The 15,362-nt window shown below is 45.7% G+C and overlaps 1 protein-coding gene across 1 annotated transcript in view; it reads left to right on the forward strand.

The window, feature by feature from the left end:
• LOC140404494 (talin-2-like) overlaps positions 1–15,362 on the forward strand; it is a 392,578-nt gene that overhangs the window by 247,806 nt on the left and 129,410 nt on the right. The window contains 7 exon segments of the mRNA XM_072493108.1: positions 323–462; positions 2,928–3,021; positions 5,267–5,356; positions 5,461–5,583; positions 8,756–8,899; positions 8,994–9,155; positions 14,618–14,758. Coding sequence (XP_072349209.1) covers positions 323–462; positions 2,928–3,021; positions 5,267–5,356; positions 5,461–5,583; positions 8,756–8,899; positions 8,994–9,155; positions 14,618–14,758 — 894 coding nt within the window.

The following is a 15,362-nucleotide window of genomic DNA, read 5'->3' on the forward strand; positions in this document are numbered from 1 at the left end:
GAGCAATCTCGCTGCCAACTGACTTCTGCAACTTATGACTGTGTCCTCTGGCTGATTTGAGTTATTTTTTCCCCCAAGAAATTTGTTTCTCAAATCGGAATATTTAAGGACACAGCGAATAGGCAGGAGAATGGGATAGCACTGCTGGGGCGTTGACGGGCCAATTGGCCTGTTTATGTGTTGAAAGGTTCCCTGACAAGGGCTCACATGTGACAGAGCCTCGCACAGTGTGAGAATAGAACAGTAGACTATTGTAAGAGACTGAAAGCCTATTCAGTACAACCGGTGCAAACCATTCCATGTTTTGCTTGTTTTCACATAGACAAAAGAGGGTCAGGTCCAGGTCATTGGTAACTTGAAGAATATCTCCATGGCTTCCAGCAAGTTGCTGCTCGCTGCCAAGTCGCTATCTGTTGATTCTGCTGCACCCAACGCCAAGAATCTCCTGGCAGCTGCCGCCCGGTAAGGACTTAGTACTTAACCGCAGCTGGAACTTCACTTTGGCCAGTGCCTGAGCACCCGGTCAGCTGTTACTCAGCAGGTAGTTTCTGAGACAGAGGGTTGTGGGTTCAAAACCTACTCCAGAGACTTGAGCACAAAATCCAGGCCGACACTTCCCGTGCGGTACTGTGGGAGCCCTGTGCTCTCACTAAAGGGAATGTTAAACTAAAGCCCTGTCTGCTTCCTCAGGTGGATGTAAATAATTCTACAGTCGGTCAAGAACACAACATTTGCTAGAATAACGGACAGGAATACCAATACTTAATTTGTAAGATTGTGAGGAAAGGATACTTCGCTCCAGGAGTGACTCCACGCACAAATAGGGATATGGGATATTAAAACAAACTTTATTACTAACACAGAATGACCAATTTTAACAGAACAGAAAATATAACTTACAATTCCCAGTTAAACAATGCTTAACAATAAAATAAAACACACAAACTTTGAGCTGATAACTTCTCTATCTCCAAGCAAGCAAAACCCATCACAGATCAAAAAACACTGATAAATAAAGTTAGCAACCACAGTATTACTAGATGGTCTTTTGATAGAGTTATTTTAAGACTGCTTGAAGAGAGCGAGAGACCCTTTCCCTAAACGACCTGCAGATTGCTGTCTGGCATATTAATGCCGAATCTGACTGCAGTTCAGTTCACAGTTTCCAGAAACTAAACTGAACTGAATGCTACAGATCCAACTCCTCCCAGTGCTTAGTTCATCTTTATTCCGCTCAAAATTTAAATACAATGTCTCTAATTACTCCCCCAAGGAATCCCCAGAAATAATAACAAAATCCCATTAGGGTCTCGTTGTAAACATAAACATAGTTTGAAAGAATGATGATCCACTTTTACGACATCTTAATTACATCTTTTGCAGCCATAATGTCTGTCTTTTAAACCAGGATTTAAAAAAATATTACTGCTGCACTTCGATACAAACCCTAACCCAGGCTGTACTACAAAAGATGCATGAAGAGACCAATTTCTTTCATTCTTCGCACTATTTTGAAGGAGAATGAGGGTGTCCTCCCTGGTGTCCTGGCCAGTATTTGTCTGTCAATCAACACCATTCGAAAAAAACTCTGATTATTTGGTCATGAGCACATTGCTTTAATGGGAGCTTGCTGTGCTCAACTTGGCTGCATGTTTGCATCATTGCAATAGGGCTGCACTTCTAACCTCCATCCCTGGTTGTGAATCGCTTTGGGCCACCCTGAGGCCATGCCAGTCCTTCAAATCTTCCAATTAAGTCTGTGAACCGAGTTAGAACATAAGAACTAGGAGCAGGAGTAGGCCATCTGGCCCCTCGAGCCTGCTCCGCCATTCAATGAGATCATGGCTGATCTTTTGTGGACTCAGCTCCACTTTCCGGCCCGAACACCATAACCCTTAATCCCTTTATTCTTCAAAAAACTATCTATCTTTATCTTAAAAACACATTTAATGAAGGAGCCTCAACTGCTTCACTGGGCAAGGAATTCCATAGATTCACAACCCTTTGGGTGAAGACGTTCCTCCTAAACTCAGTCCTAAATCTACTTCCCCTTATTTTGAGGCTATGCCCCCTAGTTCTGCTTTCACCCGCCAGTGGAAACAACCTGCCCGCATCTATCCTATCTATTCCCTTCATAATCTTATATGTTTCTATAAGATCCCCCCTCATCCTTCTAAATTCCAACGAGTACAGTCCCAGTCTACTCAACCTCTCCTCGTAATCCAACCCCTTCAGCTCTGGGATTAACCTAGTGAATCTCCTCTGCACACCCTCCAGTGCCAGTACGTCTTTTCTCAAGTAAGGAGACCAAAACTGAACACACTACTCCAGGTGTGGCCTCACTAACACCTTATACAATTGCAGCAGAACCTCCCTAGTCTTAAACTCCATCCCTCTAGCAATGAAGGACAAAATTCCATTTGCCTTCTTAATCACCTGTTGCACCTGTAAACCAACGTTTTGCGACTCATGCACTAGCACACCCAGGTCTCTCTGCACAGCAGCATGTTTTAATATTTTATCATTTGAATAATAATCCCTTTTGCTGTTATTCCTACTAAAATGGATAACCTCACATTTGTCAACATTGTATTCCATCTGCCAGACCCTAGCCCATTCACTTAGCCTATCCAAATCCCTCTGCAGACTTCCAGTATCCTCTGCACTTTTTGCTTTACCACTTATCTTAGTGTCGTCTGCAAACTTGGACACATTGCCCTTGGTCCCCAACTCCAAATCATCTCTGTAAATTGTGAACAGTTGTGGGCCCAACACTGATCCCTGAGGGACACCACTAGCTACTGATTGCCATCCAGAGAAACACCCATTAATCCCCACTCTTTGCTTTCTATTCATTAACCAATCCTCTATCTCTGAAGAGGTATTGAAGTGTTGAATTAATAGTCAGTGGATCCAATGTCTTTCAGAGCTGTTACTGACAGCATCAACCAGCTGATTACACTCTGCACCCAGCAGGCCCCTGGCCAGAAGGAATGCGACAACGCCCTCCGAGAGCTTGAGGTACGAAACAAACTCTGACAGAACGTGCATCCTTCTTGTTCACATTGTGAATGTTCATTATGATTCGCTGGCTATTCCATCCAGTAATCTTGCTGTGAAAACTGTGGGGAGGTGGGGGGGGGGGTCAACTTAACAACCATCGAAACCACAGCGGTCACTAGTGTAAGTTTTGAATTTTAAATCTAACCCCAGGGCAATGAATGCTGAAGTAAGAATGGCAAGTCCAGTGCTGAGTACAAGCCTATCGTACAGGACGAGGTGTTTGGGCCCCTTGCTATTAATGAGATGAGATATGGTTGTGGGGAATCTTCCTGTTTTATCCTGCGTCCTGTTGACTTCATGGAACATTAAACTGAGGGGTATAAATCAGATTGATGATGTACTGTGCGCCTGTTGGCAAACACCCATTTTTACCCCAGCAGGGTAAATGCAGTCTATCCACAGTTATTGTAGGTTTGGCTGGTCATAATCCATTTGCAAATCTTGAAACGCCGCATTTTGGGATTTCAACAGGCACTAACTGGATGTTTATACAGCGAGAGCGCAGATTTGTGTTAAAGACGGTTGTCCCTCATCTGATTTGTGTCATTGGAAATAACAAACTTCAGCAAAATGTATCACTCCAGTCGAAACTGTTTGCTCCACGAGCCAATTTGGTTCGTTTTTTTTATTCGTTCACGGGATGCGGGCGTTGCTGGCTGGGCTGGCATTTATTGCCCAGCCCTGAAGGCATTTAAGAGTCAACCACATTGCTGTGGGTCTGGAGTCACATGTAGGCCAGACCAGGTAAGGACGGCAGATTTCCTTCCCAGAAGGACATTAATGAACCAGGTGTGTTTCTAAGACAATCGAGAATGGTTTCAGTGGTCATCTTTAAACGGTGACACAGTGGTTAGCACTGCTGCCTCACGGTGCCGAGGACCCGGGTTCGATTCCGGCCCCAGATCACTATCCGTGTGGAGTTTGCACATTCTCCCCGTGTCTGCGTGGGTCTCACCCCCACAACCCAAAGATGTGCAGGGTAGGTGGATTGGCCATGCTAAATTGCCCTTAATTGGAAAAAAAGAATGGGGTGCATTGAATTTAAAAAATGCTTCAGACTTTTTTATTGAATTCAAATTTTACCATCTGCCATGGCAGGATTCGAACCCAGACCCCGAGAGAATGACTCTGGGTCTCTTATGCTTGCCTTCATCGGACGGGGCATCGAGTATAAAAGTTCACATTCTGTTACAGTTATATAGAACGTTGGTTAGGCCACATTTGGAATACTGTGTCCAATTCTGGTCACCGCACTACCAGAAGGATGTGGAGGCTTTGGAGAGAGTACAGAAAAGGTTTGCCAGGAAGTTGTCTGGTATGGAGGGTATTAGCGATGAGGAAAGATTGAATAAACTGGGATTGTTCTCCCTGGAAAGACGGAGGCTGAGGGGCGACTTGATAGAAGTTTATAAAATTATTAGAGGTATAGATAGGGTGAACAGTTGGAGGCTTTTTCCCAGGACGGAATTGACAATTACAAGGGGGCTCAAGCTCAAGGTGAGGGGGGAAAGGTTCAGTTGAGATGTGCGGGGGGAGTTTTTTTTACACAGAGGGTGGTGGTGGCCTGGAATGCACGGCCCAGTGAGGTGGGTGAGGCACATAGGTAAGTGACCTTTAAGACTTATCTGGATAGGCACGTGAACAGACGGGGTATAGAAGGATACAGGCGGTTGGTCGAGATAGGACACGTGATCAGCGCAGGTTTGGAGGGCCGAAGGGCCTGTTACACCCGCCCGTGCACAGACAGACGGTAGGGAACATGTTTGATTGTGTCTGTTTCTGTTGCACTTTGTCAGTTTTTTTAAATCTTGGGAGTCCGTAAAGTCCTTCCATTTTCCAAACCTATGAAAAGCAAACTGCGCTGAATGAAGTGGAGGACTATAGAACATAGAACAATACAGCGCAGTACAGGCCCTTCGGCCCACGATGTTGCACCGAAACAAAAGCCATCTAACCTACACTATGCCATTATCATCCATATGTTTATCCAATAAACTTTTAAATGCCCTCAATGTTGGCGAGTTCACTACTGTAGCAGGTAGGGCATTCCACATTTTATAATTTTATGTATTCCTTCACTCTGTGTGGGTGCAAGCTCGAGTTTGCCCAGAGTTTTTTCGGGTCAGTTAGCTAGTTATTTCTGACATTGCTTGAAAGAACATGCTTAAAATTCACCCACTTGGAATTTTGGAAATGCTTTCAGACTGTCAAAGGCATGCTCGATAACCCCAGTGACCCCATCAGTGACCTCTCGTACTTTGACTGCATTGAGAGTGTGATGGAGAATTCCAAGGTAGGCTAAGGTGTCTTTGGGAACGATTTGGGCAAGTTTGATTTGTGACTTGGTGTGCAGTCACTAACGGCACTTCTCCCTTTGCCTCCTCATCGCTGCCCCAGGTCCTCGGCGAGGCTATGACGGGGATCTCTCATAAAGCCAAGACCGGTGACCTTCCAGCATTCGGAGATTCTGTTGGCATTGCCTCCAAGGCGTTGTGTGGCCTGACGGAGGCAGCCGCTCAGGTGAGTAACAATTTGCCAAGGTGCTCTCACTGTCCCGCCATCAGTATAGCTCGAGTCCACACCATTCGGGAGAGGAGCTTCCATTGAAACCAAAACATGGGGGAATTCGGGAATCATTCCAAAACCAGCTGCATGTAGCATTGGGCAGGACTTGAGCAACCTCAAATAGAATCCATAGAATCCCTACAGTGCCGAAGGAGGCCATTCGGCCCATCGAGTATGTGCCGACTCTCTGAAAGAGCACGCTACCTAGCGCCCCCCACCCTCCTCCCCACACAGACACACACACGCACACAATATCCGCATAATCCCACCTAACCTGCACATCTTTGGACTGTGGGAGGAAACCGGAGCACCCGGAGGAATCCCGCGCAGACACGGGGAGAATGTGCGAACTCCGCTCTGGCCGGCATTGAACCCGGTTCCCTGGCGCTGTGAGGCAGCAATGGCTAATGTTACGACACCCTGGGCAAGTGTGCAGTCGATTCCAGCCCCATTTGTCCCAGAGTCACAACACAAGTGAATTAACCAATAATTGGGGATGGTTTAGCTCAGTGGGCTAGACAGCTGGACTGTTTGCAGAACAAGGCCAGCAGCGCGGGTTCAATTCCCATACCGGCCTCCCTGAACAGGTGCCCGAATGTGGCGACTCGGGGCTTTTCACAGTAACTTCATACTTGTGACAATAAAAGTTTATTATTAATTCTGGTAAAAATTCTGGGAGTCTTTGACCCCTTGCTGCCCAAGAATCACAGTCACCAGGTTTGTAAGTTGAAACACAAGATGAAATATGCAGTAATTTCAGCTGGTTAGCAAACAAGTGAATCTACTCCCCCCGCCTTCCCCTTTAACTATCCTACCCTCTAGGGCAGCACGGTAGCATTGTGGATAGCTCCAGGATCCCAGGTTTGATTCCCTGTCACTGTGCGGAGTCTGCACGTCCTCCCCGTGTCTGCGTGGGTTTCCTCCGGGTGCTCCGGTTTCCTCCCACAGTCCAAAGATGTGCAGGTTAGGTGGATTGGCCATGATAAATTGCCCTGTGTGTCCAAAATTGCCCTTAGTGTTGGGTGGGGTTACTGGGTTATGGGGATGGGGGGGGGAGGTGTTGACCTTGGGTAGGGTGCTCTTTCCAAGAGCCGGTGCAGACTCGATGGGCCGAATGGCCTCCTTCTGCACTGTAAATTCTATGATAGTCTACCCACACAGACGCAGGACAAACACAAGGGGTGGAAAGGGCTAAAAAAAAGAATTCTTGCTTCAGATGATGATTCTTTGCCGCAGGATTTCCTCCCAGACCGCTGGTTGATCGAAGCCTCTGGTTCACAGTTGGTAATGGTTTTCTTGCAGAGTCGTTCGTTCAGTCCTCACAAGCAGCGGGCTTTCTCCTGGGGAGGCACTTTAGCTTTTATTGAACTGGACCTTCAACTCGAAGGTTCACCTTCAGGTCTGCTTCTCTCTTTGTCTGACATCAAATGCGGCTCCCAGCCCGTGGTGTGACTTCAATCCTTTGCAGTCTGGAGAGAATGACATTCCGTCGTGCTGGGGAGAGAGAAGACTTCTATAGAGAATACACCCGATCAGACAGAGAGAGACTTAGTGCTGCTCCTTCCAAGCGTCAGAACCAAAAGTGAGACTAGAAACCCTGCCTTGTCTCTGAAAAGACATCTCAGTGAGATCAGCGCCAATCACCACTGGTTACCGGGCAGGGCACAGCATTTCGAGCCAGGTCGCTGGCCGCCAGCCAAGTTGGTCAAAGCAAGTCCTGCCTCCTGCTGCTACAAATCTCTGCTCGCATTAAAGGCGCAGGCCACGTACAAGCTGCTTTGGCTTAAAGTCACAGGTCCATTGATCATTCATGAATGAAAATGGTATGTGCAAAAATAAAAGAAAAGGAAAAATAAGGGACGAGCCGGGAACAAACAGGAGGCCCTAACCATTGTGCCGAGTCGGTCTTCTCCCATCGGTCGTGTGATAAAAATTCATTAAGATACGTTTTCCCACTGCACAAAGGTTTAGCATTTACAGGAATCTTTTTAAACTTCCCTCTCCACAGAACATCCACTTTGTGGCTTCAGAAACCTACTTTCAAAGCGCAGATCCTGCCAAAAATGACTAGTCTTAAATCTACATCAAGCCATTTGTGATATTCCAGTAACTCTAAACCAGCAATGTATATCTGGCAGGCCAAGCAAGTCTGATTGTCTGAGCAATGATGGACAGGAGATGCACTGATCTATTCAACCACCATCACGCCCCTCATGCGACTGGTAGCTCCATGTGGTTCACAAACACACACTCTCCACCCTATCCAAAACAATGTGGTCTCCTCTCAGAGGCCGGAAACCGGAGAAAATCCCAGACCTCTTATGGCACTTTCTTTCACTCACGCTCTCTCTCACGCTCTCTCTCACGCTCTCTCTCACGCTCTCTCTCACGCTCTCTCTCACGCTCTCTCTCACGCTCTCTCTCACGCTCTCTCTCACGCTCTCTCTCACGCTCTCTCTCACGCTCTCTCTCACGCTCTCACGCTCCCTCTCACGCTCCCTCTCACGCTCCCTCTCACGCTCCCTCTCACGCTCCCTCTCACACTCTCTCACGCTCTCTCTCACGCCCCCTCGCGCCCCCCCCACGCTCTCTCACACGCTCTCTCACACGCTCTCTCACACGCTCTCTCTCACACGCTCTCTCTCACACGCTCTCTCTCACACGCTCTCTCTCAGACGCTCCCTCTCAGACGCTCTCTCTCAGACGCTCTCTCTCAGACGCTCTCTCTCAGACGCTCTCTCTCACATGCTCTCTCACACGCTCTCTCTCACACGCTCTCTCTCACACGCTCTCTCTCACACACACTCTCTCGCACACACTCTCTCGCACACACTCTCTCACACATGCTCTCTCACACACACACACGTCCTGTGACAAAAGATGATGGAATGTTGTTTTGGTACGCGTGGTTTTAAAATGCCATCTGTCGAACAGAGAGGACTTTAGTAGCTCGCTTAGACTCCCTCCGGAATTCAGCTCATTGGGATTACCCGTGTGAGTCACCTAAGATACAAGAACTGAACTCACTTCAACTGGAAAACATAACTCGGGCAGTGTGAAAGAATTATTTTTAATAAGTTGGAGATACCAACTTGTCATCTTCTTTATTGCACTTCTGTCCGTACAGGCTGGTTACCTGGTTGGGATATCCGACCCCAACAGCCAGGCTGGGCACCAGGGGCTGGTTGATCCCATCCAGTTTGCTCGAGCCAACCAAGCGATCCAGATGGCGTGTCAGAATCTGGTGGACCCCGCGAGCAGCCCATCACAGGTAAGTTGTTCGGGTGAATCTTCAGCTGTTGCTTCGTCTTTATAGACACAGCTCCGGACAGGGCCTGTGGTAACGTGTAACTCTTACCGTGCAGGTACTGTCAGCCGCCACCATCGTTGCCAAGCATACCTCCGCGCTGTGCAATGCATGCCGGATTGCCTCCTCCAAAACTGCCAACCCTGTTGCCAAGAGGCACTTTGTACAGTCGGCAAAGGAAGTTGCCAATAGCACTGCCAACCTGGTGAAGACAATCAAGGTAACATTGAGTAACCGTGTGCCTGTCGCATGGGCCCCATTGTGCATTTATGGTGAAGGAATGGCGCTGGTTTTCACGCGCTACTCTAAAGTTCTTGACATGAAACCACGTTCTCATTCTATTGCAAATGTTTCTTTGTAAGGTCAATGTTTATGTGGAATTTTAGTTTAGACGGTCAGCATAGAACATAGAACATTCCAGCGCAGTACAGGCCCTTCGGCCCTCGATGTTGCACCAACCTGTGAAACCACTCTATTCCCATCCTATTCATATATTTGTCAAGATGCCCCTTAAATGTCACTATCGTCCCTGCTTCCACCACCTCCTCCGGTAGCGAGTTCCAGGCACCCACTACCCTCTGCGTAAAAAACTTGCCTCGTACATCTACTCTAAACCTTGCCCCTCTCACCTTAAACCTATGCCCCCTAGTAATTGACCCCTCTACCCTGGGGAAAAGCCTCTGACTATCCACTCTGTCTATGCCCCTCATAATTTTGTATACCTCTATCAGGTCGCCCCTCAACCTCCTTCGTTCCAGTGAGAACAAACCGAGTTTATTCAACCGCTCCTCATAGCTTATGCCCTCCATACCAGGCAACATTCTGGTAAATCTCTTCTGCACCCTCTCTAAAGCCTCCACATCCTTCTGGTAGTGTGGCGACCAGAATTGAACACTATACTCCAAGTGTGGCCTAACTAAGGTTCTGTACAGCTGCAACATGACTTGCCAATTCTTATACTCAATGCCCCGGCCAATGAAGGCCAGCATGCCGTATGCCTTCTTGACTACCTTCTCCACCTGTGTTGCCCCTTTCAATGACCTGTGGACCTGTACTCCTAGATCTCTTTGACTTTCAATACTCTTGAGGGTTCTACCATTCACTGTATATTCCCTACCTGCATTAGACCTTCCAAAATGCATTACCTCACATTTGTCCGGATTAAACTCCATCTGCCATCTCTCCGCCCAAGTCTCCAGACAATCTAAATCCTGCTGTATCCTCAGACAGTCCTCATCGCTATCCGCAATTCCACCAACCTTTGTATCGTCTGCAAACTTACTAATCAGACCAGTTACATTTTCCTCCAAATCATTTATATATACTACAAAGAGCAGTATATATTCTTTCTTTGTAAGGTCAATGTTTATGTGGAATTTTAGTTTAGACGGTCAGCATAGAACATTCCAGCGCAGTACAGGCCCTTCGGCCCTCGATGTTGCACCGACCTGTGAAACCACTCTAAAGCCCATCTACACTATTCCCTTATCGTCCATATGTCTATCCAATGACCATTTGAATGCCCTTAGTGTTGGCGAGTCCACTACTGTTGCAGGCAGGGCATTCCACGCCCTTACTACTCTCTGAGTAAAGAACCTACCTCGGACATCTGTCCTATATCTATCTCCCCTCAACTTAAAGCTATGTCCCCTCGTGCTAGACATCACCATCTGAGGAAAAAGGCTCTCACTGTCCACTCTATCCAATCCTCTGATCATCTTGTATGCCTCAATTAAGTCACCTCTTAACCTTCTTCTCTCTAACGAAAACAGCCTCAAGTCCCTCAGCCTTTCCTCATAAGATCTTCCCTCCATACCAGGCAACATTCTGGTAAATCTCCTCTGCACCCTTTCCAATGCTTCCACATCCTTCCTATAATGCGGCAACCAGAATTGCACGCAATACTCCAAATGCGGCCGCACCAGAGTTTTGTACAGCTGCAACATGACCTCATGGCTCCGAAACTCAATCCCTCTACCAATAAAAGCTAACACACCGTACGCCTTCTTAACAACCCTCTCAACCTGGGTGGCAACTTTCAGGGATCTATGTACATGGACACCGAGATCCCTCTGCTCATCCACACTACCAAGAATCTTACCATTAGCCCAGTACTCAGTCTTCCTGTTATTCCTTCCAAAATGAATCACCTCACACTTTTCTGCATTAAACTCCATTTGCCACCTCTCAGCCCAGCGCTGCAGCTTATCTGTGTCCCTCTGTAACTTGTAACATCCTTCCACACTTTCCACAACTCCACCGACTTTAGTGTCATCTGCAAATTTACTCACCCATCCTTCTACGCCCTCCAGGTCATTTATTAAAATTACAAACAGCAGTGGCCCCAAAACAGATCCTTGTGGTACACCACTAGTAACTGGACTCCAGTCTGAACATTTCCCATCAACCACCACCCTTTGTCTTCTTCCAGCGAGCCAATTTCTGATCCAAACTGCTAAATCATGGTCGGCACAGGCTTGGAGGGCCGAAGGGCCTGTTCCTGTGCTGTACTTTCTTTGTTCTTTGTACGTGTGTGCATGTATATCTCATCACTGTACGTGTGTGTGTGTGTGTATATCGGATCACTATGTGTATCTGTCATCACTATGTCATCACTATGTCATCACTGTGCCTGTCATCACTAAGTGTGTGTGTGTATATATCTGTCATTACTGTGCACATGTGTGTATATATGTCATTAGTGTGTACATGTGTGTGGATGTGTGTCATTAATGTGTACATGTGTGTATGTGTGTCATTAGTGTGTACGTGTGTGTGTATATGTCATTACTGTGTACGTGTGATTGTATATATGTCATTAGTGTGTACGTGTATATATGTCATGTGTGTATGTGTGTGTATATATGTCATTAGTGTGTGTGTGTGTGTGTATATATGTAATTAGTGTGTACGTGTGTGTATATATGTCATTAGCGCGTACGTGTGTGTATATATGTTATTAGTGCGTATGTGTGTATATGTATATCTGTCATTACTGCGTATGTGTGCGTGTTTATCATACAGTTATCATAGAATTTACAGTGCAGAAGGAGGCCATTCGGCCCATCGAGTCTGCACAGGCTCTTGAAAAGAGCACCCTACCCAAGGCCAACACCTTCCCCATAACCCAGTAACCCCACCCAACACGAAGGGCAAATCTGGACACTAAGGGCAATTTATCACGGCCAATCCACCTAACCTGCACATCTTTGGACTGTGGGAGGAAACCGGAGCACCCGGAGGAAACCCACGCAGACACGGGGAGAACGTGCAGACTCCGCACAGACAGTGACCCAGCAGGGAATCAAACCTGGGACCCTGGCGCTGTGAGGCAATTGTGCGAACCACAATGCTACCGTGCTGCCCAGATATATATGTCATTAGTGTGTACGTGTATATATGTCATTAGTGTGTACGTGTCTGTATATGTGTCATTAGTGTGTACGTGTGTTTGTGTATATCATTAGTGTATACTTGTGTGTGTGTGTGTATATCTCATTAGTGTGTCCATGTGTGTGTGTTATCTGTCATTAGTGTGTGTGTGTATGTCTGTCATTAGTGCACGTGTGTGTGTACATCTGGCAGTACTGTATGTCTCGGTGTATATCTGTCATTAGTGTGTGTGTGTATCTGACATTACTGTGTAGGTGTGTGTATATCTGTCATTACTGTGTGTATCTGTCATTACTGTGTAGGTGTGTGTATATCTGTCATTACTGTGTACGTGTGTGTATATCTGTCATTACTGTGTGTGTGTATATCTGTCATTACTGTGTACGTGTGTGTATATCTGTCATTACTGTGTGTGTGTATCTGTCATTACTGTGTACATGTGTGTGTATATCTGTCATTACTGTGTGTGTGTGTATCTGTCATTACTGTGTGTGTATATCTGTCATTACTGTGTGTGTATATCTGTCATTACTGTGTACGTGTGTGTATATCTGTCATTACTATGAGTGTGTATCTGTCATTACTGTGTAGGTGTGTGTATATCTGTCATTACTGTGTGTGTATATCTGTCATTACTGTGTACGTGTGTGTATATCTGTCATTACTGTGTGTGTGTATCTGTCATTACTGTGTGTGTGTATCTGTCATTACTGTGTGTGTGTATCTGTCATTACTGTGTAGGTGTGTGTATATCTGTCATTACTGTGTGTGTATATCTGTCATTACTGTGTACGTGTGTGTATATCTGTCATTACTGTGTGTGTGTATCTGTCATTACTGAGTGTGTGTATCTGTCATTACTGTGTGTGTGTATCTGTCATTACTGTGTAGGTGTGTGTATATCTGTCATTACTGTGTGTGTATATCTGTCATTACTGTGTACGTGTGTGTATATCTGTCATTACTGTGTGTGTGTATCTGTCATTACTGTGTGTGTATATCTGTCATTACTGTGTGTGTGTATCTGTCATTACTGTGTACGTGTGTGTATATCTGTCATTACTGTGTGTGTATATATCTGTCATTACTGTGTACGTGTGTGTATATCTGTCATTACTGTGTGTATATATCTGTCATTACTGTGTAGGTGTGTGTATATCTGTCATTACTGTGTGTATATATCTGTCATTACTGTGTACGTGTGTGTATATCTGTCATTACTGTGTGTGTATATCTGTCATTACTGTGTGTGTATATATCTGTCATTACTGTGTACGTGTGTGTATATCTGTCATTACTGTGTGTGTATATATCTGTCATTACTGTGTAGGTGTGTGTATATCTGTCATTACTGTGTGTATATATCTGTCATTATTGTGTACGTGTGTGGATATCTGTCATTACTGTGTACGTGTGTGTATATCTGTCATTACTGTGTGTATATATCTCATTACTGTGTAGGTGCGTGTATATCTGTCATTACTGTGTACGTGTGTGTATATCTGTCATTACTGTGTGTGTATATATCTGTCATTACTGTGTGCGTGTATCTGTCATTACTGTGTACGTGTGTGTATATCTGTCATTACTGTGTGTGTATATATCTGTCATTACTGTGTAGGTGTGTGTATATCTGTCATTACTGTGTGTATATATCTGTCATTACTGTGTACGTGTGTGTATATCTGTCATTACTGTGTACGTGTGTGTATATCTGTCATTACTGTGTGTATATATCTGTCATTACTGTGTAGGTGCGTGTATATCTGTCATTACTGTGTACGTGTGTGTATATCTGTCATAACTGTGTGTATATATCTGTCATTTCTGTGTAGGTGTGTGTATATCTGTCATTACTGTGTGCGTGTATCTGGCATTACTGTGTACGTGTGTGTATATCTGTCATCACTGTGTATCTCATTACTGTGTACTTGTGCGTATATCTGTCATTACTGTGTACGTGTGTGTATATCTGTCATCACTGTGTGTATCTGTCATTACTGTGTACGTGTGTGTACATCTGTCATTACTGTGTAGGTGTGTGTATATCTGTCATCACTGTGTGTGTATCTGTCATTACTGTGTACGTGTGTATATCTGTCATCACTGTGTAGGTGTGTGTATATCTGTCATTACTGTGTACGTGTGTGTATATCTGTCATTACTGTGTGCGTGTATCTGTCATTACTGTGTACGTGTGTGTATATCTGTCATTACTGTGTACGTGTGTGTATATCTGTCATTACCCACCTGGTGAAGGATTTACTCCTTGTGTTCTTTTCTCCTCAGGCTCTCGATGGTGACTTTTCCGAAGAGAATCGAGATAAATGCAGGTCGGCCACTTCCCCTTTAATCGAGGCAGTGGAAAATCTGACAGCATTTGCCTCCAACCCAGAGTTTGTCAGCATTCCTGCACAGATAGGTGCTGAGGTAAATCATCTCAAACATCTGTACACAAGGTGCCGGAAATTGTCAAGTGAGCAAAGGTCAAGGTCCTCCTGGTTCACCATGCCAATGTCCCGTGGTCCAATGATAATGAAGCTGTTGACCAATCACAGCGATCAATCTCAATCAATGAGTCTGCAATCGATCCAGACCTGAGCTGAAGAAAACTGCCAGTGGTGAAGATCTTTGGGAATCATTAGTCCAAAGTCAGCCACTCCTCCTGAGCCATTCTACTCGAAACACACATCGCGTCTCAAATTATTCATAAGCTGGCTCCCAAAGTACTATTTTCTGAAAGCAATCCAGTCAAATTCTGTTTGGATAAATCAACACCACCTCCTTCCACCATCTCCCTCAGAGCCTGTTTCGTAGATTCGCCACTCTTTCAGAAATATTGTTTCTGTGGATTGGTTTTGCCTGCCCAGTTTTGGAGCTTGGGTTGTGTACAATGGAGCTGAGTGGGTATCCTTGTCACCTGCTTGGGACAAGATCTATCCTCAGCATAGTTGGTGCAGTTGGCTTCATGGGCGAGGTGAAGGAAAGTTAACCCCTTGAGAATCAGGTGGACAGTGGTGTCCAGCATCTACAA

Source organism: Scyliorhinus torazame, chromosome 30 (genome assembly GCF_047496885.1).
Source record: "Scyliorhinus torazame isolate Kashiwa2021f chromosome 30, sScyTor2.1, whole genome shotgun sequence".
NCBI classification, from domain to species: domain Eukaryota; kingdom Metazoa; phylum Chordata; class Chondrichthyes; order Carcharhiniformes; family Scyliorhinidae; genus Scyliorhinus; species Scyliorhinus torazame.